General features: G+C 53.1%; 1 protein-coding gene across 6 annotated transcripts; it reads left to right on the top strand.

Annotated features, from left to right (window-relative positions):
- The first annotated feature begins 99 nt into the window (after positions 1–99).
- LOC116940727 (metal transporter CNNM2-like) lies at positions 100–27,553 on the top strand. 6 transcript variants are annotated; one of them, XM_076065802.1, is made up of 13 exons: positions 100–1,693; positions 9,773–9,916; positions 10,268–10,405; positions 11,012–11,181; positions 12,711–12,810; positions 15,261–15,308; positions 17,329–17,391; positions 17,900–17,917; positions 18,471–18,631; positions 18,767–18,932; positions 21,838–21,909; positions 23,754–23,915; positions 24,821–27,553. In XM_076065802.1, exons 1-13 carry the CDS (start codon positions 235–237, stop codon positions 24,880–24,882), a joined length of 2,763 nt encoding a protein of 920 aa, XP_075921917.1. In that variant the 5' UTR covers positions 100–234; the 3' UTR covers positions 24,883–27,553. The 6 variants fall into 6 exon arrangements, with proteins under 6 accessions (XP_075921917.1, XP_075921916.1, XP_032806800.1 ...); XM_076065801.1 differs by lacking the exon at positions 24,821–27,553 and having other exon boundaries at positions 181–1,693; positions 21,838–21,934; positions 23,754–23,912; XM_032950909.2 differs by lacking the exon at positions 15,261–15,308 and having other exon boundaries at positions 183–1,693.
- The last annotated feature ends 403 nt before the right edge of the window (positions 27,554–27,956 follow it).

Below are 27,956 nucleotides of genomic sequence, written 5' to 3'. Positions count from 1 at the left end.
GCGGGCCCGGGCGCAGCTCGGAGGCCTCCATTGGCCGAGGCTGAGCGGTGCGCGCAGCCTCGCGGAGAGGGGGGGGGGGCAGTGTAGGCGTGTCCGCGCTCTCCATTGGCCGAGGCGGCGCGGAGGGTGTGTTCTGACGGTGTTGTGGGCGAGACCTCGTCGCCCATTGGCTGTTGGGGACGCGAGAACCCGGCGCGCGCGTCCGCCTTCGCGCACAGCGGCGGCGAGCGGAACATGGCGACGGCGCGGCCCGCGCTGCTCCGACTTTTGCTGCTGCTGCTCCTGCTCCTCCATTGCGCGGCGGGGCTCTCGGAGAGTGTGCAGGCCGATTCGGGGCCCTGGGCCCTCGGAGCGGTGGACGGCAGGCCGCGCTTCGTTGGCGTGCGGCTGGAGGATAAGGGCCAGGGCGCCTACGTGCAGGACGGCATCATCAAGGTGCAGGAGCGGAGCCGCGCGCGGCTGCGTCTCTTCGTCTACCGCAACGGCAGCGGCGACGGCGACGGGGGAGTCGGCGGCGGTGGGGAGCCGTGGCCGCCGCCCGCAGAATGGCTGGCCTTCGCCGACGCCGAGCAGGTGCAGCAAGGCCCAGGGCCCGAGGCATGTCCTCGCAGCTCGGACATCACGTACGTGGGCTATCTCGCGCGCAACGAGTACTCGGTGGTGGTCGAGGTGGACGTGAAATCTCTGCGCAAGAGCGAGACGGAGCGATTGTTCTACCTATGCACGAAGGGCATCGCCGGCCCCGCGGGGCTGGAGACGGGAGACAACTGGGTGGCGCACATGGGAAACGACAGCCGAATCGCCATGGTGGAGGAGAGGACGTCCATGCTGCCGCGCTGGCTGCAGATCCTGTTCATCGCCGTCCTGCTCTGCCTCTCGGGGATGTTCAGCGGCCTCAACCTGGGCCTCATGGCGCTCGATCCGATGGAGCTGCGCATCGTGCAGAACTGCGGCACGGCCAAGGAGAAGGCTTACGCCAAGAAGATCGAACCCATCCGCCGTCAGGGAAACTACCTGCTCTGCTCGCTGCTTCTGGGCAACGTGCTGGTGAACACGACGCTCACCATCCTCCTGGACGACCTCATCGGCTCCGGGGTGGTGGCCGTCATCGCGTCCACCGTGGGCATCGTCATCTTCGGCGAGATCGTGCCGCAGGCGCTGTGCTCCCGCCACGGCCTGGCCGTGGGCGCCAACACCATCGTACTCACCAAGCTCTTCATGATCCTCACCTTCCCCGCGTCCTTCCCCATCAGCAAGCTGCTGGACGTGGTGCTGGGCCAGGAGATCGGCACCGTCTACAACCGCGAGAAGCTCCTGGAGATGCTGAGAGTCACGGACCCCTACAACGACCTGGTGAAGGAGGAGCTGAACATCATCCAGGGCGCCCTGGAGCTGCGCGTCAAGACCGTGGAAGACGTGATGACGCCGCTCAAGGACTGCTTCATGCTGAGCGCCGACGCCGTGCTCGACTTCGGCACCATGTCCGAGATCATGCAGAGCGGCTACACGCGCATCCCCGTGTACGAGGACGAGCTGAGCAACGTGGTGGACCTGCTCTTCGTCAAGGACCTCGCTTTCGTCGACCCCGACGACTGCACCCCGCTCAAGACCATCACCAAGTTCTACAACCACCCGCTGCATTTCGTCTTCAACGACACCAAGCTGGACGCCATGCTCGAGGAGTTCAAGAAAGGTGAGGTCACCACCACCACCACCCTCCTCCTCCCCCCGGTCTACATTGTGTTGTGTCTCCAACCCCCCTCCCCACCTAGGCAGGCACGGCTTAATTTTTAACCGGGTCTGTCCAGATCGGCGACAAAAATATTTTCCCCACCACCGGCATACCACATCCAGTATACATGTCGCCATGCGCAGTGGCGCTTAGTCAGGTGCCTTGAGTCTATTGAAGATAAAAGACGTCATGGCCAGAGCTGTTGATGTCACTTTCTTCACCATCGTCTATTGGCGACTGCAAAAAAAATCTGTGATAATGAATCCCCTTGCCCTGAGGTGCCTGGGGTGGCCATGCCTCCCCCTCCTCTTCCCCACCGCCTTCCTCCCGTGAGCCTGGACCCCCTCTTGTTTTTGACCCCCCCCCCCGTGTTAATGTCCCCCCACCACCCCCGTGTTAATGTCCCCCCACCACCCCCGTGTTAATGTCCCCCCACCACCCCCGGTGCGTGCGAGTGCCGCCCGCCGCCCTCATTGCCTATTTAACCACAAAACACCGCAGTGCGTTTAGCAACATCTCTGAAGACGTGGAGAAGACGTGGGGGGGGGGGGTCCCACGGGCCCCCTTGTGTGTGCATCGCTGGGTTTGGATGGGTACAGGTGCGGCTGTGCGTACAGGTGTAGTCGCAGGTACGGCCGTGTCGAAGTTTTGCTGAAGTGGACGCAAGCTGTTACCCTGCAGGCCGGCTCTCTCGTTGAGATTGTATCGAAGGAGCGTTAATGAATGACGTCGTTAACGAGAGCAAACATTGTATTAATTGAGCGGACTAATTAACGCACGGGAGTATTAATGAACGGGAGTTGTAATGAAGCGAGGCGGGCGGGGGTGGTAGTAACGGGTTGGATGTGGTCGCTGTTGGTGGGGACATGTGGTGGTGGGAGACGGGGGGGGGGGGGGGTCTGTCCGGGGGGTTGTGCCGGGGTTTGCTCGGCCCCTGTAACGGGACGGTTCCCCCATCGCGGCGACGACGACGCTGTGCAGGGGATGACGATGACGCTGTGCAGGGGATGACGATGACGCTGTGCAGGGGATGACGACGACGCTGTGCAGGGGATGACGACGACGCTGTGCAGGGGACGACGACGACGACGCTGTGCAGAGGATGACGACGACGACGCTGTGCAGGGGATGATGACGACGACGCTGTGCAGGGGACGACGACGACGACGCTGTGCAGGGAATGACGACGACGACGCTGCTGTGCGGCAGCAACCGCTGCCATGTTGACGGCGTTGATGCGACGCATATTTAAATAATGAATGCCGTGGCTGCTCCCGTATTCGGGACCCGCGATGGGGATTTTACAGCTTGGGCGTGTTTGTGTTTTGGTGACTGTTTACCCAGGATACAAAGTTGCACTTAACTAATATTGCAACACTATTCTGGAAAATTACACGAAAGGGTTGCTCATTAATAACCGTATCGTAATTGCCTCTTAACGATTAGGTAGCCATTAAAATAGTGTGTCTGCAATACTTGTGATCTCTCGACCTGTGGGGCATAGTTATTGGGCGCACGTGCCAGCAGCTTGCTTGCTTGTCCCTGTGCTGGCACTGGGCCACCTACGCCCACGGAGCCGCGGCCCCAAGGGTGGGTTGTTTGAGCCACAGTAGGGGTCAACCAGCAAGCAGATGGCAGCTGCCTTTCACGATCCTCGTCTGGTGAGCCCTCAACACAGCGCTGTGGTGACAGCGGGTGAGGAGGGGAGCGAGATCTTGTTAAAGCGCCTGGAGTGACTCCGGTCCTCATTCTTCAATTGACAGACGTTCCCATTCATCCAGTGTTGGGTGAAAATATGCCACTGACCCCCCCCCCCCCCAGTATCAACCGTGGGGCAAATTATTGAAGCGATGTCATTTTTCGGTGACCAACGTTGCATATGACTTGAAATGCTGCTTAATCACGCTGGGTGGCGGCTGGAGATGATGACCGCGCTCACAGTGTGCAGTGGGCAAGTGCGCGTCGGGCGAACCTGAGGAAACTGCAGCGGCATGAGCCTCCCGCTGGCGAGGAGCGTGCGGGTGCCTCGGCGTGCGACTCGCTGGGACCCTTCCTGTTGTTGCTCCCGGTTCAGATACCCACTTCCCAGCGATAACAAAATTTCACCGAAAAACGGCGGCGTGAATGCGTGTCAGTGCCTGGGAAGAAAATAGACAAATAATTCAGACAAATCAATTATTTTTAAACAGGAACCTTGATTTTGACAGCCGGTGATATCACTTTGCAATGTTACAAAAACATGCCCCGTCTTGTGGAATGTTTGCCTAAGTGGCTTTCCCAAGCTCTGTCAGTCGTTAGTAGTTTCCTCTGTCACGTATTCCTGGGCCATTGTTACCTTGTTCAGCGAAGGTGAGAGAGGAGTCGGGATCCCAGTAATTAGTTCAATTTGGTTGTCCCAGACAAGGTGGTCCAATGGCCCAGAGTGGATATTTCACTTAACAAATAACTACCTGGGTGGAGAAATTGTTTTTTTTTTAAACCTACCTTCGTTATGTTGGTAATCTTTTTAGATGTGGGAACCATTTTCAAGGTATCGCGCTAATTAGCCGTCATTGACCTCCTAAATAATTCGGTAGCATTAATGTTTATGGACATTTGGTGCTGCCAATTTCTGCCCTGGCCCACGGGCTGCAGAACACTAAAGTGAGGACCCTCTGGGTGGGCCTTGTACGCTTCTGGAAAGATACTGACCCTTGTGTACATGTACAAGGTTGGCAGAATGGTTTAAATCAAAAATTAATTGATCGATTAGTCATGTATTTGGATCTGCAAAACATTTACTGTGAAATTGCTGAATCTGGAGAAAACATTAAATGTATGCACCAGTGAGTCGAAAGAGTAATTTTCCAAATTATTTTCATTAATTATTCATTAAAGATCCTCACTTAATCATGTGCTGTTATTGTGACATTGTTCAGTAAAAAGTGGAAATCGGTGTTTCATTAACAGCGTCCTTCTTGACAACGCGCCAATTATGCATATATGGATTATTGTAACAGGTTAGGTATGTAAACCTTATGTAAGAGGCAGGGGAGATGAGGGCTGGACTGCCGTGCGGTGCGAGTCTCCATGTCAGGAGTTCTGCTCTTAACTCAGACTTGTGACTAACCCGAGGCCTGGGCTGGGAGACTGAGTGTGCAGTTTGGGCAGCCAAACCTCCTCCCTGCTTCGTGTGGCGCAGTGGATACACAAGAACCACCTGGGTTTGAATACTGACTCTAGTGCCTTACTGTGCGCAGTTCGCATGTTCTCCCCCTGTTCTGCGTAGGTTTCTTCTGGTTTCCGCCCATGGCTAAAAAAACACGCACACAATGTAACTGGTTGTTGGCTAAAGATTCCAATGCTGAAATTTTTACCTGCAAATCACCCAATTGGGATTCCACACAGCAGCAACATCATCCCCTTTTGCGGAAACTTGGCAGGACCCTCCTGAAAGAGTCTTGAGACAAGGAAGTCCTCCTTGGGGTAAACAAGTGTAATAATTAATAATAATTTTTCCGCAGGCATCCACGATGCCCATCCGCTCCATTTCACAACTTTTGGAACGCGGCGCCCACTGTGTATCACAGCACCCACTCTCTGTATCACAGCCATAGAGACGTTTGCTGCTGGTTACTATGTCGATGCGTGTCCTGTTGCCGATGCCCAGACTTTTAAAGGAAGACGCAGCCCAAAGAACCAAACAGCTCGTGTAGCTGCACACCTCGGCATTGCATCAGACAGCCGCAGGGGAAGAACTTCTAAACGTAAATAAAACTGTATTGATATATTAAGGAACGTAGATGGACCTGGACAGGACACATCGCAAGGCAGGATGGTGGTCTGGATAGGGCGGATGACAGAAGGGCAGACTAAGACTGAATGCATCCAAGAGGACAATTGTCATGGAGATGGAGCGATGATATGGATGGTAGCAGCATTGGGACCGTGAGAGATGGCAGTGGCGTGGGGAATCTTTGATCCAGCAGTGGATATATTGGCCGATGATAATTAATTTGCTTCCCCTTGTCAATCCACTACTGGATGAAGGCCTCTCTTGCTTATCAGTCAGTGCTATTGGTAAATAGACACCAGTTATGTCCACCTGGTAATTTCACTGAACCGTCATTTTTGTATGATGGCAGTACAGTCGACTTTCTTATCGTTAAGCTTGTTTACACAGAATAACCTCACGGAGTCTCAAATCTCATTCGGGAGGATCCTGCTACGTTTTTGGTTATGGCAAGACTATATGTTTTCCAGGAAATTAATTTGTGATAATATTTTTTTGTTGCAAATTTGGACTGACACTGGCATGCAATGGCTTACTCGTCTTCGAATTATTTTACGGGATCTTTAATGTTCACTGAAGCAGACAGCAGGTAGTGTTTTTATGGTTAATAAACTCGTAGCATTAACTGGTGTGGCCTGACGGGATTCGTACCGCAAACCTTCGCAACAAGTGGCGGACACTTTACCACTGGGTGACGTCGCCGCCCCTGACTTGGATCGTTTGTGCTGTGCGGTGGCGTACACGGGTTGAACCCGTGACCGAGGTTGCCTTTTGAGCGATGCGTTAAACGCCGCGGGTTCCAGATGTGCCCCGATAGGGTAGGCCGGCCGAACTGTGTGGCGGGAATTGCGACACGCGCGTGGGACGACGGCGTGTTTTGTTTTCCCAAGCTCGAGGCTTTTCCCGAGGTAACCTTGCTTTGGACCGGGTGCCAGGGCCACAGTATCACAGAGCCGACTTAAGTCAAAGAATGCCAAAAATGCAAGCGAGACTAAAACAGTCTGGGAAGGAAATGTCATAAGGAAGCCGTGTCTGCGTTGTTTATTGTGGTAAATTTAAACGTAATGAAACCACATTTAGCTTCGCTACCCATGGGACAAGCAGGAAATGATGGTGGAGCTGTTAATGCGTGTGGCGCGGTACTTGTTGCTCTATTCGGCTGCTATTCCTGCCCAAGCAATTATTAGCAGAGCCTCTTGTTTTCTCGTCGGTGGAGAGCGGAGACGGTGCCTTTTGCCACTTTCCCTGCGCCGAGGAGCAACTCCATCCCGTCCAATCGGATGTCGAGAGGGATTCGGTTGTTCTCCTGGCACCTGCAAAGTGTCCGGGTTTGGGCTCTTTAGGGAAGGTAGAATCTAGCGGGACTGGTCACGAGCGGCCACTTCGTTGGCGTTTTGGCTCCGGAGCAAGTCATTCCAGTGCTGCCCTGTGCAGTCATTCAGGGCTCCCGATTCCTTATTTCTTTCTCAAAGTAAGAACTGTGCACTGCTCGCATCACTTCTGGGCCCGTTTGGCTCTTGTGATGCCATTCTGTAGAGCTGGGAGAGCTGCCTGCTGCCGCCGGGAGCGTGGTGCTTGTTGAGTGGCAGGGTGGTCACACAATGTAGGGGGCACAGCTGCTCGCCTCTATTAAATTTAACCTCGATCGTCGCTCCGTTCGTCTCTACAGTCCTGTGACAGTGCCCTCCCCACGGGGCCCACGCGTGGCACCTGCGTTAGTCACGCGGACATTGATGTGTCCCGCTGGGCCGCTCTATGATTTACCCCCCCCCACCCCCTTAATCAACGCATTCTGTTCAGGTACCTTGCTGCTGAACTTTGACCTGGGTGCTTAAAATATCACTGCGCATGCGGTGCCTGGTGGTCTACCAGGGCCGCTTCATGACCGGTGGTACATTTTGAGAGAGGGACGAAACCCAAAATGTTCTCTAGAATTGTGAATGAAAACATGGCTCGCTGACGGTGCACGCTGCCACCACCGAGGTGGGTAGGAAATGTTGTCATGTTTGCGTTCGCGGTTGGTCGTGGCTGCGGCACAGTATCACGCCGCTGGCAGCGTGCTGCCAAGTGCCTCGCGGTGTGTACATAAAAAAAACCCTTCAAATACGCCTCAGGAACCTTGGCAGACTCCCCTCTGTACAGTGTTAAAATGCTTTCTAACGTGACAAGCCAGGGCACGCAGTCAATATAAAAAATACAACAGGCACTGTGCGGTGAGGTGAGAGCAGTGTGTTTTTGAAGTGCCGGGTGGTAAAGAGTGCGTTCTCATGAGTCCCAAGTCCGTGCCGCTGTCATGCAGAACTCGTAACGGGACAGTTTAAGAGGCGTTAAACATCACCGACTTGACCCGTGAATTAGTGGGGAGGAGGGGGGGGGGGTTTGTTTATTTACATAGTTGCGTATTTTCGGTGTTTATTTTTCATTCGGCTCTGTTACAAAAGTGAAATCTGCACAGAGCTGTGGGCTGCGCAGCGCCAGTGCGGGGCCCTCGCTGTGATGAGGAGGGGAGCCTCGAGCGCGCCCGCTCACTCTCAGGTGCGTGTCGCATGTTTGAGGCCGGATAAGATCGCTGTGTAAGCACCGCTTAATCTACGCTCGCAGCCCACAAGCGCAGCCACTGTTTAGCATAACTCGCTTGCAGTTACAGTGGCGGCACGGGGAGGGGGGGGGAAGCGGTGGGAAGAAAAAGTGAGATACGTATCGTGGTCAGCTTCTCCTTCCACACGACGTGCCATTCTCTGCGTTGCGTCGTTGCTGTGTAAATTTGTTTTCCGACTTTTGCATGTGCTTAACCGGAACCTGCTGCTTAACCGGAACCTTGCGCTACCTTTGTTCAGGGACGAGATGGCGCTGCTGGCGGTGTTTGTTTGTGCACAGTGCCACCTAGCCGGCGCCAACCCCTTGGTCTTGAGGGACGTCACCCCAGCGAATGCCACAAGCAGCAGCAGCATGATCAGCGCTGTCCCCTGTGTCTTTGTGTCACGTCTCACGACACTCTACGTGGAACCCAATTAAGTGGCGTTTTGTTGCTTGGAAACACCCCGCTCCTATTTAGGTGTTAGGTGCCATGTCCGGACAGTGCCGTACGCACGTATGTTGAACTTCTTTCGCACCATACGTAGCCAACCGTGCTCATCGGAGGTGGGGAGGAAGGGCAACAAACCAAACTCAAAAAGCAGTTCTAATTAAATGAGTTTTCAATCTAGATGATTTAAAAGCACATCACTCGAGCAGCTTACTAATATGCCAATGGTTATAATGACACCAATTCAGATTTTTTTAAAATATAATTACTCACATGAGGTTGGCTGTCACACCACTGCTTGTTAGCTGCAGAACATGATTCCCGCATGGGGATTATATGTTTTGACCTCGCACAATTGTGACAGATGACCGACCTTTATAAATTTGTGGCCCAGATGACTCTCTTTTTCCGTGAAGGGTCTTTTTCCACATCAGCTGGCAGCTTGGGGTAGGCCCAGGCAAATGCGCCCCACAGATACGGCTCTTTAATGGCCTCCCATTAAAGCTGGGAAGGCTGCGGTGGCGCCCAGGCCGCGCAGTTGTGGTGAGCGCGTGGGAGCTTCGCGCTGCCCGTTACACAACAGCCGCCGCTGTTGTGCTCTTACTCACTGTCTGGGGCTTAGAGACGCACTCGTGATTTACTTTTTTCAGTCCGGCATCTTATCATCATTTTCATATTTGGTTGGGCCAGAGGTGGACAGAGCAAATTTTTCTCTTGCATTTGGCGCCAACCTCCTTAACTTGCTGGGGTTAATCCGTAAACGGGTTATTTGGGGGGGGGGGGGGGGTTGAGGGGTGGGATCGGACTGCGCACCCTCGGGAGAGAGGGGCGATGTGAACTTACTTGTGCACCCAACGAGAATGGGGTTGGAGTTTTCCACTCTGCACTGAGCCCCCCCCCCCGCACGCTCATTAGCACGCCTGATATTCGGAAAATCTTGCAGGGGATGGAAAAAGTGGCCATGGTATGCAGCGGTTGGAACGGTGGCACGTACGGCTCGCCCCGGGAACTTTCTTTGGATGGAGCGGGGTGGGGAGACACGTAGCATCTGCTTGGTTTGATCTTGGCCGTGCTGTGCGACGTTACCTGTGATGAGTGTTACTTTTGTCCAATTCCCCCCCCCCGCCTCCCCGGTTGATTACCCGGCTATGTCGATCCTTCCGTACATTTGCCATCGTAAACTGACTTACTTTCTTCTCCCTTTTGCTGCCATGTGCACGCAAAAAACACGTTCCGTTTTCAGGTAAGTCTCACCTGGCCATCGTCCAACGAGTGAATAATGAGGGGGAGGGCGACCCCTTCTACGAGGTGCTGGGCATTGTTACCTTGGAGGACGTTATCGAGGAGATCATCAAATCCGAAATCCTGGATGAAACCGACATGTACAGTGAGTCGCAGCACCTGCTGGAATCACCCTCCCTCCCCTCCTCCCTGCCCCTCCCTACTTCTGCTGCCCCCCACAACACAGATCACCATCGCCCTGACTGTACAAGTATTGCATTTAACGTCCACAAAAGATTCTCAAGTAATTAAATTGTGCGCATGCAACATTGTTATCCATTTCGTAACCAAAACAATTCGCCAAATAAAAATAGACGAGACATGAATGACTTGCTGGTCCAAAAATAGGCGGGTACCCGGAAGCATAACACAGAGGCGCTCGGCCACAATGAACCAGTTTAACTCGAAATAATGTTCACCTCCACCCTGCCGCTCCACCCTTTGCTGTGCCCTGCAGCTGACAACAAGTCCAAGAAGAAGGTTCTGCACAGAGAGCGCAAACAGGACTACTCTGCGTTCAAACCGTCGGAAAGCCAAACGAAGATTAAGATTTCTCCTCAGCTGCTGCTCGCCACGCACCGCTTCCTTGCTGCAGGTGCGTCAGGGCCTGGACGGGGGGGGGGGGGCCCATGAGGCCACTTGGGATCTTCGCTTCGCCGATTAAAGATTTATTCTAATGCGGAGTGGCGCAAATTATCTGAACTTTTTTCCTTAACTTTTGTTGCAGCTGCCGCACACCTAGGCTGCGTGTCCTGGGCTGTCCATTGATACCGGTTCATAGCTTCGTTATGAAGGAGACTTTAAAGTGACTTTTAGGCGTGGTGCATCGAGACCATTTGTTGTTTCCGCCACCCTTTTTTGCTACAAATTACTGCAGTGACATCGCTAGGGTGGTGTCCCGGAAATTCGCTTTAAATTGGGATTTTTTTTCTTTCAAAACTGAAGGTTCAAACTCGTTGCCAGCTAGGACCCTCGGCCTGGGATCTTGTCTGCAAGAGAACATTTAGTGGCCAAACAACAACATTGCAGTTTGTTAACCACAAATGGTATTCTAATCCGAAACTGTTTAGAATGGGTAAACGGTTTTGATAGTGAAGCCCACGAATGCATCGACCATGCGGTCCTGGCCCCGTCGCCGCCGCTACCCCAGGCCCCACGTTGACCCCATCCTCTCTGCCGTCCGTCCGTGCGTCCGCCCCAGAGCTTGAGCCTTTCAAGCCGGTGCAGGTATCGGAGAAAATCCTCCTGCGGCTTCTCAAGCATCCGAACGTGTTTCAGGAGATCAAGTTTGACGAGAAGAACCGCAAGGCTCCAGAACACTACCTCTATCAGCACAACAAGCCAGTTGACTACTTCATTCTGGTGCTGCAGGTACTGCCCCTCGTCACTTCCTCAAACCTAGGAGGTTGAGACTCCTCCCTGCCCCCTCCGCCCCCACCTTGGGTAATGAAACCAGCGGTGCACTGTAGGGTGCTGTGTATGGCAGAGTGAAATCTGCTGTTGCCCATTTCCTGACATTAATAGAAAAGAATTGCAGCTGTCATTGGTAATGATTGAAAAACGTCCCCGTTAAAGGCAGGAATGAGCAGAAGGCTTTGTTATCGGGCGTTAATGTCAGGAGTTTGGCGAGAGGTCATGTTAGTGGAGTGTGGGCTAGGAAGCCTAATCTTTGAGCATTATACTTAGAAAACCTTTGAAACGCTACCTAAGCTGGCCATACAAAGAGAACGCGCCCACAATGGAGCGTGGCGGGGTCTGACGTTACTGAAAATCGCTTGTCAAATTTGGAATTTTGTGCAATTGAGGGCCCCGTTGCAGTGGCGCCAACCTCCAATGCGGACTTTGGCGCGCGAGTGTGCGCCGCTGTCTTGGTGCATCCTGCTGCGCACGTGACTGTCCTGCTCGTTACAACTGACCTCCGATGTTGATTTCCCTCCTTACACATTCTGTGGTGCTGGCTGACATGAGCAGAGCCTCACAATGGGTTATGTACAGCATTGTTTTCTGATAGGCGTTCCATTCTACTTGACACAGACGGTTCGACACCATCAGATTAGCACGTCCAGCAGCACAATTTGTCAACGCAAAAATGAAGATGTTTAACCCGAGACATTCGTTAGTGGCTTGACAGACGAACTGTAGTGGTTCGTAACTTAACACCTTGGAGTTTAGAGAAGCTCCCCTGTTAATAAGCACTCGCGATGGTTACATTTTTGCTTCTCAAGTTTAAGTTAAGTTTGTTTCACCTGGTGAGAACTCAAGAGACCAGGATGGCCTCATTTGCAGAAATGACAAAAGCAACGGCATTAAACAAGTACTAAAATTAAGCAATTAGTAATTAGAACAAAAACAACTTTCGGAGAAGAAATCGAAAAACAGTGCACACGCATGAATCGGTAAAAAATTAAATTAATTTCCTGTTTCAATAAAGTTGGCTTGGACGAATTCCTTTTAAAAAGCATGTAAAGTAAGTTTCAGAAACCATTAGCATCAATTTCAGGCAATTATTGCACGGATATGTTAGGAGACGGATATATGTGGTGAACTTTTGAGTGTGCGTGTAAGGGCGCATGTGTCTCTGAACAAGGGGAGCGGTAGGGTAGCGGTTTGCGCGCTGCGCTACGAACTCGGAGATCTGAGTTGGATTCCTGCTCATGGCCAACACTAATGACAATTATCTGAACCGGTCCTGAGCTTCCCCTAGGTCGACTCACCTCAAATGAGTACTTGGTGCGGTGTGTAAACATCGCTACTGAGGAGACAAAGGCGACTGGGCGTGGTGCTGGCCACCGGACCCCCTCGTGTCCCGTGCCGGCCTTCGTAGGTGCTCGCTTACAGCACTTGCCCCAACAGTTTGTTAAGGCTATATGGGGCGTCTTTGTCTTTGTCTCTGAACAAAGGGCAAAGTGGAGGTGGAGGTCGGCAAGGAAGGAATGAAGTTCGAGAGCGGGGCCTTCTCATATTTTGGGATCCCCATCCTCACCTCATCCCCGCCAACAGGTACGTGCCCCCCCCGGCTGCAGCGTTCGCTCACCATGACACAGAAGCAGGAGGGGTTTTCGGAGCTTCACTCATGAGGGCGGCCGCCCACACCCCCACGACGCAGCAGGGCGTGCACGGCACCTCCATCGGTTACTCACAGATGGAGGTGCCACTGTGGAGGACGCGTAATGCTGTGGTCCTTAAGCGTTAAGCTGCCATCATCTTTGATAAGAACAACAAAAAAATGAGTTCTAACAGATTCATTCATTCATTGTCTTCTTCGTGTGTTGTGGGGTAGAAGAATGCATGAAAAAAGGAACATGTAGACTGATGGCAGCTTGATGCTTACAGGCCAGAGCTTCACATGTCTCGCTCTGTGGCTCACGAGTTGAGATGCCACTGAATGCATCCATTGATATGTTGGTAATAGTCTTGCTTAGCTATGTCATACTTGGATATGAACGGTACGATGTGAAAGTAATTTGAGATGGTGGCAAGTGCCCTCGTCCGTAGAATAGCAGTGTGAGGATGTAGGCCAGAACAACAGTCCTTCGGTTTAGTCATCGGCTATTAAAGACGACAAGCCGTGTTAACTATCTCTGTTGGCCCTGGGTTTGGCTTTTTGCCGTTTTGGGCATTCAGCAGACAACACTCACTTGTGTCGGAGACATCAACTGAACACGTGTTCAGGGCTCCTGTACTAGCAGGCGGCTGGCTGCCTGTGTGGGGCTGTCGCCAACTTGCCTTGCTTCGTGCCTCATTAATTCTCCTCCTGCGCTCTTTGTTAAGTGCCACCTCCATGTCTGCTTGCACTCTGTAGCGGCGCCCCCGGGGCGGTCACTGCAGTCTGACCCCGACGCCATTTCATTCCCACTGCCGCCGTTTGGAAAGTGCCTGCCCGTGCACCGCGCGGCGTACACACATGCGTGCGCGGGTGAGGCTGGGCAGCGTGCAGGCTGTACTCTGCCTCGCGCCAGCCCTGAGTCGCTGCGTACCTACGCGATGCGCGATTGCGCTCCCTCCACACGGTCCAGCCTTATTCATGGCCAGTGATTTGTCGCACTTTTTGTTTTTTTGCGTGTTCTTTCCGTTATGTTTTTTAAGTATAGTGGTCACCGCAACCACCGGCTCTCGGAGAAGCTGGGTGGGCTCTGCTGATACCGATGACCTAAAAACCAAATTTTTACTTGGTTCCCTACACTGTGAGACATGGGCATTGATTGTCCTCTACCGAGCGTGTTATTGTCCGCTTGAGCGATCATTTTTTTCGTATGGCGTTTGGCGCAGATCCGTCCATCGTGACTCGTTAGCCCCGACACGGCAGCCAGCGTACCCCGACGACCTGCTGTCGTTCGGCACGGTGCCCTGAGCTAGGAGCCACCGCAAGGCCTCCCCACAATGCACAAGATTTATTTGCACAATACCAGATCCAAAACTGTGCTTACACTGCATTCGGGCCCAAATAAAACAATGATTGTCTAAAGAGTGGAACGTCATGAGGATCCAAGGATGGAAATGTCTCTTTAGGAAGTGTGCTTTTTTGTGTCACTAGTATTTTATAGCTGAAAAAAATCTCCGGGAGAGTTTACTTTTTAATATCAAACAGCTTTTGATGGAAACCTGTCCAGGTGCGAGGGCCAGTGTCAAGATCATGGGTGCTTTCTGCAGGGATGGCAGTGCTGCTGAACGGAGCTGCAGCTCTGCTTCCTGTAAACGAGCTCTATCCAGACCACGTTCATCAGAGGCGCCACCCAGTTCTGAGCACCTGTTCCATTGGTCGTGCAGTATTCTCTTTCAGAGCCGTTGTTTTAGCTCAGGAAAGCGCGCATGGTTGAAGCCTCAATGTTTAGCCGTCTGTCCTCTGACCGAAGGGACTTTCCTTGGCACAGGCTTAGGCAGTCTGTCTTGTCCGGTCGTCGCCTGGTATTTGCCTCCTATACCATTAAAGGGGCGGGTGCGTGGCCAGTTGCTCGTCCAGCCGCACCAGGTGAGGGTCCTGAGCAGACGAGTCTGGGCTACCACAAGCTCGCAGTCCTCCTACTACTGGAGGCACTTTAATTTGTGGAGATAACTTTACCTTGTGACACACACAAAACAAGTACTGTGCATAACATGTTGGTGCCGGTAATTGTTGTGGAAATGTCAATGCATTGACGTTTCCACTGCGATAACGGAGCGCCGTGATGTTGTCTCGTACCCGTGTGCCAGGCACAGTCTTGTACCGGTGTTCGGCCTAGCGCTGTCTTGTACGAGTCTTCTGCCCATTGCTGTCGCATGCCAAACGCTGTGCTCAATGTCGTCTTGTACCAGTGTTGTGCCACCTCTGTGCTTCGTCCTGTCTCGTGTCGTGTTGTTTCCGGCAGCCGTCTGCGCCCCTGTTGTACCAAAATTGTTGTAAGTTGCTCATGCCTTTGTCCTGCTTACGGTGAGAGCGCGTCGCCACCCCGATGCGTGTGTCTGGCCGACAGGTTTAGAGATGCTGAGGTTGAGGAAATGGTCATCGGGGACCTTCTGGTGTACGTATGCCACTGATGTTGCATTGCTCACAACTGGTTTCACTAAAAGAAGGAGTTGCCGTTTAAAAAGTTTGTCCCCACCCTCAGAACTGCATTAATACTCACCGTTTGTGTAACCTTTGAAAGGCTTGCCTCGCGCGCTGGTGATGCCGACCCTTGTACCGCGTGAGGCTGCCCGCACGTTCTACCGCCGCCCGTTTGTAGAACGAGGATCCCCGTTCATGCCGCTCGGCTCGCGGCGCTTCCTGCCGAATTGAAACCGGTGGCGGGGGCTGGGCGCTCGCGAGTGCGGCCCCAGGCTGCGGATGCGCTGCCTGGCGTCGCGGCATGAGGAGTCGCCGGCCCACAGCACCGGGCGGCCCCTGAGCTTTGGCCGTGCGTGTCCCTTGGGCTGGCCGGTGTGCAATGCATGACCGGACTGACTCACTCGAGGATTACATAATACTGAGCCCACGCGTTTGCATGCGATCACCGGCGTGCGTTCCCTGTGATTAAACCGTGTGCATTAACTGTGCCGCTACCGCGTTGGGAATTTTGCACCACAAAGGGAAGTTGTCTGCTAAGTAAGAGCAGCTTTTAAACAGCTGCACTGGCAGTCACGCCCTCGCAGCAAGAGGGCAGCAGCGGTGTCGCGTCTGCGTCTGTTCTTCCGCCCTGCTGGGCGAGGTGCAGCCCGGCCAGCACGGTTTCCCAGTGTGCCTGTGGGCTTCTTGTCGCCCCGGTGATGGTGCAGCCTTGCCCGAGTGCAACCCCTCCAGCGGAGCCGGAGCCGCATCCACCCCAAGGGAGGAGGGGTGTCAGGCGAATGGTTGCGTGGAGCACGCTTTGAGTGTCACTGGGCCTGGAAGCCGTGCTCTCGGTTAGGTTGCAGCACCACCACGGTGGAGCCGTGTAGGGGGGGGGGAGGTGTCCCTAACGTGGCGGTGGCCACAGGGCATCATGGTAAAGGAGGGGAGAGCAGGGTGCCGACGGATAACGCGTGGCTTGTGGTCGAGATGGTTTTTTGCAGAGCAGCCTTCGGGTTTGAGAGGCCCAGTCATTCCGTTGGTGTGCCTTGTTTAACCGAGAGGTGAAACTCATCGAAACTTGTGAAACATTTGGGCCTCTTTTGCAAGGGTGACCTGGATTCCATCAAGACATAAGATAAAATATATTTAAATTTAACAGATCTAGACTACAATTTGAACAATATAATAAAATGTAAATAAGGCTGAATAAACAACGTGCATTGCAATAAAAAAATCCAATGTATAACAATATTTATAATATGTACACGTGGGTATTTCTTTTAGTACAAATCGTAGTAGGAGAACGAGTGTGGCGGAGTTTGACGTGAGGGCCACTGCAGGACCAAGGTGGGGGTGGTGGTGACAGGGGGACCGGCTTTTCTGCCGTTGTGCAGCTTGGATCAGGAATGCAAAGCCACATTACAGGGTCCGCATGCGGCGAGAGTCTATTAAACCCGGAAGTGAGCTTTTAACACTAAGACGATCGCCGTTCATTGAGACGCACGTTCCCCCACGCTTCCACTTCACCGAGGCTGTGCGCTGGGTTCCCGAGTCCTACGCCTGCTCCTGCCGTCCACCGCTAACGCGTCGCCGCATTGTGAGAGCCTTCGGTGCGATCACTGTGCCCTCTTTCTGCTAGGCGCTCACGGAGACGTGAGCATAACACCATGCGAAAACACTGCCACCGTTGATGTGAGCAGCTAACACTGGTCCCGTGCTGCCGGTCGGTCAGAGCCAAAGCTGGCGCTGAAAACACCTCGTGCCAACAATGGTGTCGTGATGGAGATCTCTGGTGTCCGGTAATGGAGCCGTTTGTCCTTGACTCTCTCGGCTGCTTGCGCTGGGACTGGCGCTGCGGTTGAGTCTGTGCCTATGCGATGCGGAAGGTGTGGCTGTAATGATTGTGTTCCCTGCGTCTTTTCCCTCTCTTCCCCGGAATCCCGGAACTCCCTTCACCCCCCCCCCCCCCCCCGCTCCTTCAATCCTGGCCCCCATCACGGCCGCACTCGTAGTGCCCTACTCGCTCTCCCGAACCCTGGTCCTCAGCCGGGCCGAGTCGCTTGCCGGCTCCCCAGGTAATGCGACGCGCACCTCATGTACCCCACACCCCCCTCTACCCACGTGCCCCCCCCCCCACACCCAGCGCCGCTTGCAGCTGCATGTCCCCCTGTCCATTGGATTCCCATTCGTACCCGAGGTCCACACGCCTGCATTGTTCCATGAGCTCCGTGCTGTTATTAACCAGTCTCTCGCGACGACGCGCCCTTCTCTGCTGTTTCTTTTCTACCCCCTCCAAAAACCTCGCGAGCACGTAGCTCGCCGTGCGCCGAGTTTGTCACAACGCAGGCGAGGGGTGAGGGGGCCGCAGGCCGCGTCTCCATTAGGGCGCCCGTGGCGGCGTGTCGCGTCGAGAGGGTCGCGTTGTGGCGCGTTTTTGCGCTTGCATGCGTGTTCATCCCACCCCACGGTGTGTCGGCGCATCGTACTTGCGTTGCGCAAATTAAAGTGGGTGTGTTTTTAATACATTTCTTTTGCTGGCTGTTTGTGCTTTGCATTTTGTGTTGTGTCTTTCTGGCTGCGAAGTAGTGGAACAATGTGGAGGTCAGTACCCGGAAATTTAACGCCCCCTTCCCCCCCCCCCCACCTCACTGACCGGTTACGCAGTCACCAACGCCTGCCAGTGCCCCCCACCCCCCCCCTCCCCTCCACAAGTATCTCCTTTGTCTTTGTCACCCTGTCCGCTGTACAAACCCGCACGCTGTTGATCCGTCGATTTTTAGCCGTACTCGTCCATGGGTCCCCAGGCTGAGCTGTCGGGGCCAACGGGGCCACTGGTCTGAGCAGTTGCTCGCAGCGCATATTGGATGGGTGCACTGCTGGATGATTGAAGTCCAAGGCGGTCGGGGGTTGTGCACTGCTAGCCAGGAGTCATGCCAATTGCCTTGCTCTAATGGCGCCAATTACCCGTGTAAAAATACTTTCATGATTGACGGCTTCCTCTCAGTTCTCAGTAGTAGAACTGATGATCCCGACCCGTACGCCGGGAACGCCGCTTGTTGTGCCAGTGACCGCCCCACAGTTAACCCCTGTCTCTCGGCCACGCGCCGACAGAAAACTCCATTGTCGTTTTTGTCGCAATGCGTTTTCTCGGCAGTGAATCCATCGCCATCGCACAGCTTGGCCCTGAACCGCTCGGACTCCCTGAACCGCACAGAGCCGACGGGCGGCAGCAACAACCAGCTCAACATCCCGCTGCTGCAGCCCTACGTGCCCGACTATTGTGTGCATGCCGTCACCGACCTGCAGTACGTGAAGGTGAGGCCACCGCGACGCTCGTGCGTACGGCGGCGATGCCGTTGTTGCCCCGCGGTTGCCGTTCCCCCCCCTCCCCCCGTCATCCCCTTGTGTGCCGGGAGGTGACCCGAGCGTGCGTGCGCACGTCACCCGCAGATCACACGGCAGCAGTACTGGAATGCGATGGCGGCCTCCAAGCTGGACAGCTCTCCCCACTCCCCGGACACGGCGGACGGTAGCCCGCCAACGTCCGCGCGCGAGCTGTCCAACTCTGTGCACAACGAGACGGCCCACCTGCTCAACGAGCACAACTGTGTGGCGCGTAAGTCGGCGCAGGGCTCCTACACCGAGAGCTCAATATAGGAGAGCTGCGCTGCAGAGACTTTCCCTAACGTGGAGAGAGAGGAGGGGGGGAGAGAGTGTAACGTTAACGAATCGCAGCGGTAATGATAATTTAAAAAAACAAAAACGACACGTATTTAAGAGACTTTTTCCCCCCACGCCTGCCACCCACCGACCCAGCACGTGCATGCAGCACTGAGCTAATCGGGAAGTTTTAACGAGCGAAGAACGGCAGGACTGACGATTTCGGCGCCGCCGAGCGGCACGCCGCGGCCCCGCTTGCTTTGTCTTTGACTGCTGCCCCGTGTGGTCGTCGTTCCCCTCCTCCGCCTGCTCGCCGCCGCCGCCGCCTGGTGATTCGGAAAGGCAGCCGTCGCACACGCGCTCTCTCGTGCCGCCGCCGCCGCCGCCAACATCGAAACCATGCATCGCTGCTGATTGTACCGGCTTGTGAGTCTCCTTGCCTGAGCCAAAAAACGTGTTATACCAAAGATACGCTATTACGGTGACAGAATTTAAACGGGACGTCTATGCAGTAAGTTATATTGGAAAAACATAACACCCGACCGACCTCACGGTTAAAAATTACGTTTCGACCCACGGACGGCACGTGTCTGTCCGTACGGGTGCATTTTACGTACCGTAACGTGTAACTCGTACGTGTACACGCACGACTGTAAAACGTGTGCGGCGTCGAGCTGCCGTGTGGCTGGCTGCAGGCAACAGAGAATGTGAAGGGCTGCTTGTTTGTTTTTTGGGAGCAGTAACGAACACAGGCGGTCCGGGGGCATGCTCGCCCGAGTGCTCTTTACGGCTTGTCCTCGTTTTTAATTGACTAACATTTTAAGCTGCTGTGTTGGACACCGAGTTGGCATGCTGGAATTGTGAATGTACCCTAACGAGCTTAAGAGAATGAATGTAAGTTGATCTGGGGTGAGCTCGCCGTGTGTGGTTCGGCCCTCCAGTTAAGGCATTGTGCAATTTCATTTTTTGCCGACAACTTTGTGAAAGTGCTCTGCAAAACGGCGACGTAAGTGAGCAATTGGCGTGGACGTGTCGGTTCGCCAGCCGCTAGTTGCAGCGCGCTGGGAAGAGTGACGGGGGGGGGGAAGGTGGGGTGGGTGGTGGTGGCTGTGCGCTTCGCAGGCCGCTCAGGAGCTGCGCTCCGGCCTGCGTCAGCCAGGTTGCCAGGCCGCGTGCCATACGGCACTGCGTGCCAGCGCTGCTAGGGGTTGTGACGATGGGAGGGGGGGCGGGGAGCGGGGGGGGGGGGGCATTGTGGCGACGCCGTCCCGGTGACTCCTTTCGCCCAGTAATTGGAAGTTGCTGATGAGTGCTTAAATCTCAAACGCGCGGCGATGAGAATCAAAGTGTCAGGCGTCGTGGTATTGGACAAAGGCTTCCGAGATGTTTCACACTCACGAGCGTTGTAGTGGAAGGCAGCGCAATACTAGCTGCTCACGTAGGAATGCAAATTGTCTTATAGACGTCCCCTCGAGAAGGACTTTAGCTTAAATTGGCTGCGTAGAAGTAGAGTTTTTTTTTTCCCATGTTCATTTATTTATTGTTTGTTTGGGGGGGCAGGGCAGAGTTTAATATAAGCAGTGATTTTTAATGAAGCAATGGTGGGGTGGGTGTGTAGGCCAGGGGGCGAGGTTTTTGTCTGCTAACGTGGGGGGCTTCGCCCCCTTGCTGTGTATTTACCCGACCTACAGTGTGGTAGTTATACATATTTTTGTGCAAAATCCTGTACCTAATTGTACCTAAGCATAATAACGTTTTATCAGATTACCTGATGTCTGTAAATAGTTAATTCTCGTCAGAAATAGCCACAGAATGGAGCATATGTTCATTTAATGTTATGTATTTAAAGTTTAAACTATTGGGTTGTTTTTCCACGTCTGATGTGAATGCATAAGGGTGACTAGCAGGTTAATGGCACCGCGCGTAGAGTAACGTGTACTAAATCCATTGCTTTGTATATGCTGTAATAAACACGTACCATTTTGGTTAACTGGTGCACCGTGTGTCCCTGTCGCGCGGCCATGCTCGCTTGGGGTGATGGCGCCGCGATGCACCCCGTCCGCTCCATCCTCCTCCTCATCGCTGCCGCCATTGTCGTCACTGTCGCTGTCCGCGCAGCGTATAGAGGCGCCGCTCGGTGCGGTGTTGCACCGGCTGCAGTTTTTGTCAGTTGGGGGCAGTGCCTTTGATTTCGAGGTGTTTATTGGACAGTCGCTTCATCAAAAACGAGTGATATAATCCCCAGAAGAAAGTTAAACTCCGAAATTCCTATCAAATGAATGTAATATTTGCTCAACGCAATTTCTAACTTTAACGTCGGGCATGGGGTTTGCGTGCGCGCCCGCCCGCCCGCCAGCCAGCCCTAAATCAGGTCAGGGTGCAGGTTGGGTAACGCTTGCCCTGACGGCTAAATGTCTAACTCCAACGTGATTTATTGATGAACCTGCACACATGTTGACTACTAACCCCCCCCCGCATCTTCCCTGCAGTGACGCTTGGCGGCGTCGCTGCACTCAGCGCGTGAGCGTCCGGTGCACGGCAGCGTTGTTGAGAGGCATGGGTGTGCATCTCCACTTCTTACCTTCCCCGATTTGAGATGCAATCGCTGACAGCGTCTAAAGTGGATGTTCCATACTTCCGGTTCTCCTCTCTCCTCACCTACCCCTCTCATCACCGACCCCTGTCTTCTGTTCTTTCTCCCCCTCCTCACAACGCAACTGCTCACCTGTCCCTCACTCTCCTTGTTTGCTTCCGTCTCCCTCTCCTCACCTGTCCTCGCGTGTGTGTGGCCACCGCCTTGTGAGGATGTGTGTGTGTGTGCACGCGTGTGTGTGTGTGTGTGTACATTTCTTGTCTTGCAGAAGGTAAACAGGCCAGCCCGGATGGCCACACTGATGTGTTGATCGCCATTCCTGAAGAGTTCAACAGAAAGGGTACCCATGATGCAGCACTGAACGTGTGCGTGCGCGTGTAATGTGTGTGCATGATTGTGTTTCCAAGTGTGGTTCAGTAGTGCAGTAGTTGGGGCACTGTGCATAGACCTAGCGATTTGTGTTCACTTTCTGCTCACGGCCAACATCAGTAACGAATCGGCCATGGGTCTTCTGCGGCGTGTGTAACCATCAACACTGGGTAGACAGACGGCTGGGCCTGGTTCCGGCCGCTCCACCCCTGAGTGTGCCGTGCCGGCATTCATCGGTGCTCATTAACAGCACTTGCTCCAAAAGCCTGAAAAGCCTATATGATGCATCTGTCTTTGTTTATAACTGTGTGAGAGAAAATTAGAGAATGTATGTAAACTAATTACCCTGCTGAAGGAAATTATTAAACAAGTAGCATCGTGTTTAACAGGCGGTTGCGTTAATAGGTGTGCTGTTAATGTCCATTCGGGTTCTGTGCAATTTGCATATATTGGAGCTAAAGCTGCTCGAAGATAATTTGTTGAAAGGCAATGGTCTGTTTTCACCAAATAAAAAATAAATGGCAATTAGCCCCATAAGCCCATAGGCCTTTTGAGCCATTGTTTTCCAGCAGAATATTTTTATTCGGGTGCTCTGGCCAAGTTTTTGCTCGCTGAGTCTCATCGGCAGATCATGACTCATAATGAGATTTAGAGTTGATGAGGCTCATAATTTGAAACCAGGAAAAGTTTACTATTTTAGCAACTGCTGCTGGAAAACGTGGGTTAAAAAGGCATGTAGGCTGATGCAGAAAGTGTAATTTTGATTTTACTGTGGTGAAGCTGACCACGGTCGATGATTGCATTGCGCCCCACACATTATCCACCGTGACAGTGCGTAGCAAACTCCGTATGATGCTGATAGCAATAACGTGAACGTACCAGGCTTCAGGATGAAGCCTGGTACGTTCAGGATGAAGCCTGGGGGGAGAGGGGTCCACTGCTTTTAAAATAAATTGCTTGGACCTAATGAGAACCTTTGGCGTCCCACTGGTCCGAGCTGCACGTGTGACCACAAAAGGGCCACGGTGGTGGGATTTTAACTCCCTCGCCTCGTATACAGGATTGTGTGGGTTCGACCCTGACGCCTGCATATTTGGAGTTTGCATGTTCTCCCCGTGGTCGCGTGGATTTTTCTCCCGGTCCTACAGTTTTTCCCTCTACATTTAGATTCAACGTGCGTTTAGAGTATTTGGCTGCTATAAATTTCCACACGATAAGCCACTTAGTTGAGCTCTTCTGAAAAAAGAGCTATATAGCTCAGTGGGCCTTTCCTGGTAAAATTTTTTTTTAAATAGTTTGGTTTAGAGATGCAATGAGTCACAAAAGCTCCACGTCGGTTCCAGGCCAAGTAGGCACAGTGACTGACCCCTCTTCACAGTGACCGTTTAAATATAGTTTAAGATTTAAATGGTAAAGTAAAACCATCATGAGGAATCGGGCTACGTGTTAAATACCACTACCCTCAATCCATTGAAGCCAAGCAGAGGATGAGGGTTCAAGCCAAAGTGCCGTGGGACAAGGCTCGGTGCTTTAAACCTGCCGTGACGTAAGAATCTAAATTAGAAGTGCCGCGCTTAACGGTGCCGACGGCGCAGAGGCACGGGGAAGCACTGAGGCGGAGACGCCCAACACGTCGCCTACGCAGTTGTGTGTTCAACAAGATCTCGGCTGTTGCGAGGACCACCATGACCTTGCTCAACCATTCGTGCCACAGCACATCGCATCCCTCTGACAGTGAAGAATCCATAGCCACAATAGAGTACATTTTACTGTGAAGGTGGCGCAACGCACAGAGCGGTGCTGTATGGTCCACAGACGGAGTCGGCAGAGGGGCCGCTGAGAGTGGCGGCGGCGGCGGTCGGGCTGGTAGTGTGGTGCGGAGTGGAGGCCGGGCCGGGGCAGTGGCGGACGCAGAAAAGTCTCCCTTGGACGAGGACGGCCACGAGTCGATGGGGAAGAAGCTGATGCGCCATCTGAGTGAGTTGCCTACGCCCCGGTCTTATTTTCTCCCCCGCCCCTCCCGCTTGGCGAAGAGCACGCAAGGAGTTTGCTTAAAATTCTGGAGGTGTAAAATAGCTTGCGTACAAGACCATTATTTAACGGAGTCTTATTTTTTTCCTGGTTACCTCCACAATGTGCCAGAGACGTTGCAAAGCGAAATTTCCATTCAGAACTTAAAGAACCTGGAGTGCAGGGTCACATTATGTTCAACAACGACCCCAGAAAAAAACGGCGCAGAACCGCTTCTGAAATCTCTCCAATGGGCTTCTTTACCCCCAGCTAGGGGGACGCACTTCTTACCTGCAAAGAGGCTTTGATGCATGGGAATTTTTTTTCTTATTCGTCCTGAGAGGAGCGGTTCCCAATCTGTGCGGTGCTCTGCAAGGCCCTGGCAAGTGTCCTTGGAGCCGTGAAGGTGCAGTTTTTGTTCACAAGACACCGTATTCTGCATATTGCACGGCTATTTAGAGTTTATTCCCGACTCGTCAAGTGACTGCTGATTGCTGCCATTGTTGAGTGACATCATTCAATATGCAATTTCTGCGTGGTGATCTGTGGGTCCAGAAATAGAGAACCGCTGCCTTAAAGCATAAATATACAAAAATGTGTCAAACAACTTTGACAACTTATCAAGTCATTCGGTAAACGGGTTGATAAAAGGAACTCGTCACGTTGCAGAGCCCTCATGGTTAATGGGTGTTTTGATTTAAACCTACCATCTCGGCAGTGCCAACTCGGCTCCGGCAATGGTTATACAGCCCCGACAGAAGTAATCGCTCAATCAGCTGCTGGGCATTGCTGTTGTGGCAGGGCTATATCGTGGCTTTTTAGGTGAGTGGCCCTGAAGGATGTCGCGGTGGCTGTTTCTGCGGCGTGTGCAGGTGGCAGGAGGAGTAAGAAGAGCCGCGAGCGGGAGGATTGGCTGCAATCCGAGGCGTTTTAGGCTGCCGCCCGTCACCACTCGCCCGCTCCCAGAGCGGACCCGAGTGTGGCACGTCGCTCGGCATGGTCACTTCTACAGAGGCCGCTCCGCTGCATGGGAGTCATCACAGCAGAGGGAGAGCATCTGTATGCAGCGGGGAAACTCAGTGGTGCCACCCTCTGATTAAGGGGCATTGCGAATAATCACTCGCTTATTGAGAATTGTTGATAATTCTCATTCTGATTGGAAATGTAAAGAACCGACAAGTGTACACGTACAGACGCACACTCTGACACACAGTGGCACATTACCACGCACACAGTCAACCACGTCTAAACTGGTGTCAGTGCAGCTTCAGTGGGTGATGGTTGCTGTAGCTGGCTCTTGGTAGCTATAATTGTTGGTTGCTATGTGTATCCTGCATTACTGCACAAGATTGACGTAACAAGGCTGGCCTACATAATTGTATATGCTTCAGCTCTTGGGGTCAAATAAAAAGAAATGAATGTAAAATCATTGGCAGAGTGCATGTGTACAAAACAGAATTCCCTTTAATGCAAGCAGCCACCCGCACGCTCCTAGATTTGGGAAAAAATGAGAGAACAAGAGATAGTGAGGTTTTATCAGCCTCGGTGAACTTTGTGTGTGTGTGTGTAGCTATACACGCGCACACACAGTAGCACACGCAGTGCATTTACTGCTGGTGTACATATAGGATATATTCTTTACCTTAACGTAGTACGTTTGTGTATATAATGCATGTGTGCACATATACACTTAGCGCGTGTATGTGTGGGGAGGTCAAATGACGCACACAACGGCAATATTGTGGACGTTCGCCATTTGAGGAATTTTTGGTTTTTATCACCGGTGGCCGCAAGGGCTGAGGGGTGTGGGTGTTGTGGGGGCTGTGGCGGGGGGGAAGGACGGACATGTCGGTGCCACGCTGCCCTCGGCTTGCCAAATGTTTTGCCTTTTTAAAAAAAATTATCGCTCCACGCTGTAGAAATCTTCAACCAAAATTATTACATTTGTCACCCATGTTGTTTTTAAAACGTTTAAGCGGATGCTGCGAGTGAGTTTGTCAGGTTCCTGGTGAACGCGCTCGCCGGAGACCTCCGGGAGCGCGGCAGTTTGTGTGCGGCGTGGAGCTCTGCGCGTCTAGAGGATGGTGAACCCTGAAACCCGGTGCATTGCCTGGACCGGTCTCGACGTTTCCGAGTGGAGCCCAGCGGGGATGCCGGATCACGGCCACGCCTGCCGCGTGTTGCTGGGAGTGTTCGCTCGTCGTCACCGAGACTGTCGACGGGGCTTTGCCCACCCCCTGCGAGATCCCTGGGAGTCGGCTGGGGTTGGCGGGGGGGTCTAGGCACGCGCAGGGCTCCACTTTTTGTGCGTGTTTGTTTTGGGGCTTGGCATTGCCAGCCTCGGGTTTTTGTGCCACGGCAAAGGCAGCTGGTGTGTGATGTAAAACCGCAGAAAACGCGACCCGGCAGCCTGGGCCGGGCGGTCGAGAGTTGCTACCATGTGCAGCTAAGCACACAAGGCCGGACCGTCATGGTGCTAGACTTTGACATGTCCTTATACCCAGTCCAAACGCCTTAATTGTGTTTGACTTTGCAAATCGCAATACACGTGTGTGTATATGTGCACTGTATGTGTACTTATGCATGTGCATGTGTTTTGCATGTTGCACATGGAATCATTCTCTTGATGGCAAATTGCCATTGATCATACGGGCCCTGTGCAGGAGACAGTGCCGCAGATTTATATTCGTAACCCTTATTTAAGGATCAATATTTAAAAGCGTTGCGGTCTTTTGCAATCTTGTACTTCAGTCTATTTGGGAAATGTGCGCAGCCTTCGGATATCCGGCTGGTCCGACTGAACGCCGTGTGGGCCGATGCCAGGGACCTGTCTGTGTGATAATCCACCAAGGCCGACCGCAGTCGACTCAGGAACCCCCCTCTCCATTCTCGCATCCCTGCTCGCGGACTCGGCCCCACGCCCCATACCACAGGGCTCCTATGGGAACAGATTGGCAAGTGCGGGTCCGCTCCAGAAATATGATCGTGTGACGACGCTGCTTCACGGGAGCCTTAAATAGTGTTCTGTCGTGTATAGGAGGCCCTTTAAACGTAACGTGGCATTGTCACAGTTGGGTCGCTGTCTAAACACAAGTGTTATATTGTGGGGTATCTCAGCGCAGCAAGACTGTGTACAGTGTTATCTTGTGTCTGGAGTGCCATGAAGTATTATGTCATGTGTGTCCGGATTCCTACACACAACACGGCGGTGTCACGCGTCTGGGGTCCACCTCACGGTGCTGCGGAGTCTTTGATGGCAAATCCACCACCACCGAGTGATGTTATGACGATTTATTTACGCATCTTTGTCAAACCACCAACTTTCCGTGGTGATCGTGGGGAGGGGGGGGGGTTGTTTCATTAGAATTCACCATGATGGCCATTGCGAGTTGGTGAAGTGATGGGGCGCCCGAGACCGGTTCAGATATCACTCGCCACCTGGTGTGAGTCATGGCTGGCAATTCAACTCGGGTCACCAGATTCAGTGCAGTGGTGTGAACCAGTGCTGCATTGTGCCACGTGTGATGTATGGGTCAACGGACGTGATGCCATGCTGTTTTTGTGTCAAGCTCATCTCAAGGGAATAAAGAGTAACATCTGAAGCACTTGTGCGTTGCTTTGGGGAGAAGTTTTTTGCCGAGCGTGGGCGAGACAGAGAGATGCCGAGTGTTTAAACTTGCACGTTCACAGCCAAATGGCGTCACACGTGAAGCGGTTTGCATACACGAATGAAGGTTTTTTTTCTATCCCTTGTTCAAATAACTCACGGCTGATGTGGCGCCTGTAAACCTGAGGGGCACAGCTGCAGGTAAAGATTCGGGATTTGAAACAGTGAAATAAAAAGATACTACGGTACAAATCATGTTTCTCAAACCAAAATCGTACAGCAGATGTAAAATTCCCACGTTTCGAGTAAAAACGTGGGTGGCTTTTTTTCCAACCGAGCCAGAAATATATTTGGCCCTTTTTCGTCGGCCTCGTGCAGCCTCTGCCACAAAATCCTCGAAA

This window comes from Petromyzon marinus, chromosome 9, assembly GCF_048934315.1.
Source record: "Petromyzon marinus isolate PM22_M1 ecotype Great Lakes invasive population chromosome 9, UKy_Petmar_22M1.pri1.0, whole genome shotgun sequence".
Classification (NCBI taxonomy): domain Eukaryota; kingdom Metazoa; phylum Chordata; class Hyperoartia; order Petromyzontiformes; family Petromyzontidae; genus Petromyzon; species Petromyzon marinus.
This window is presented reverse-complemented; position numbering and strand designations above follow the sequence as displayed.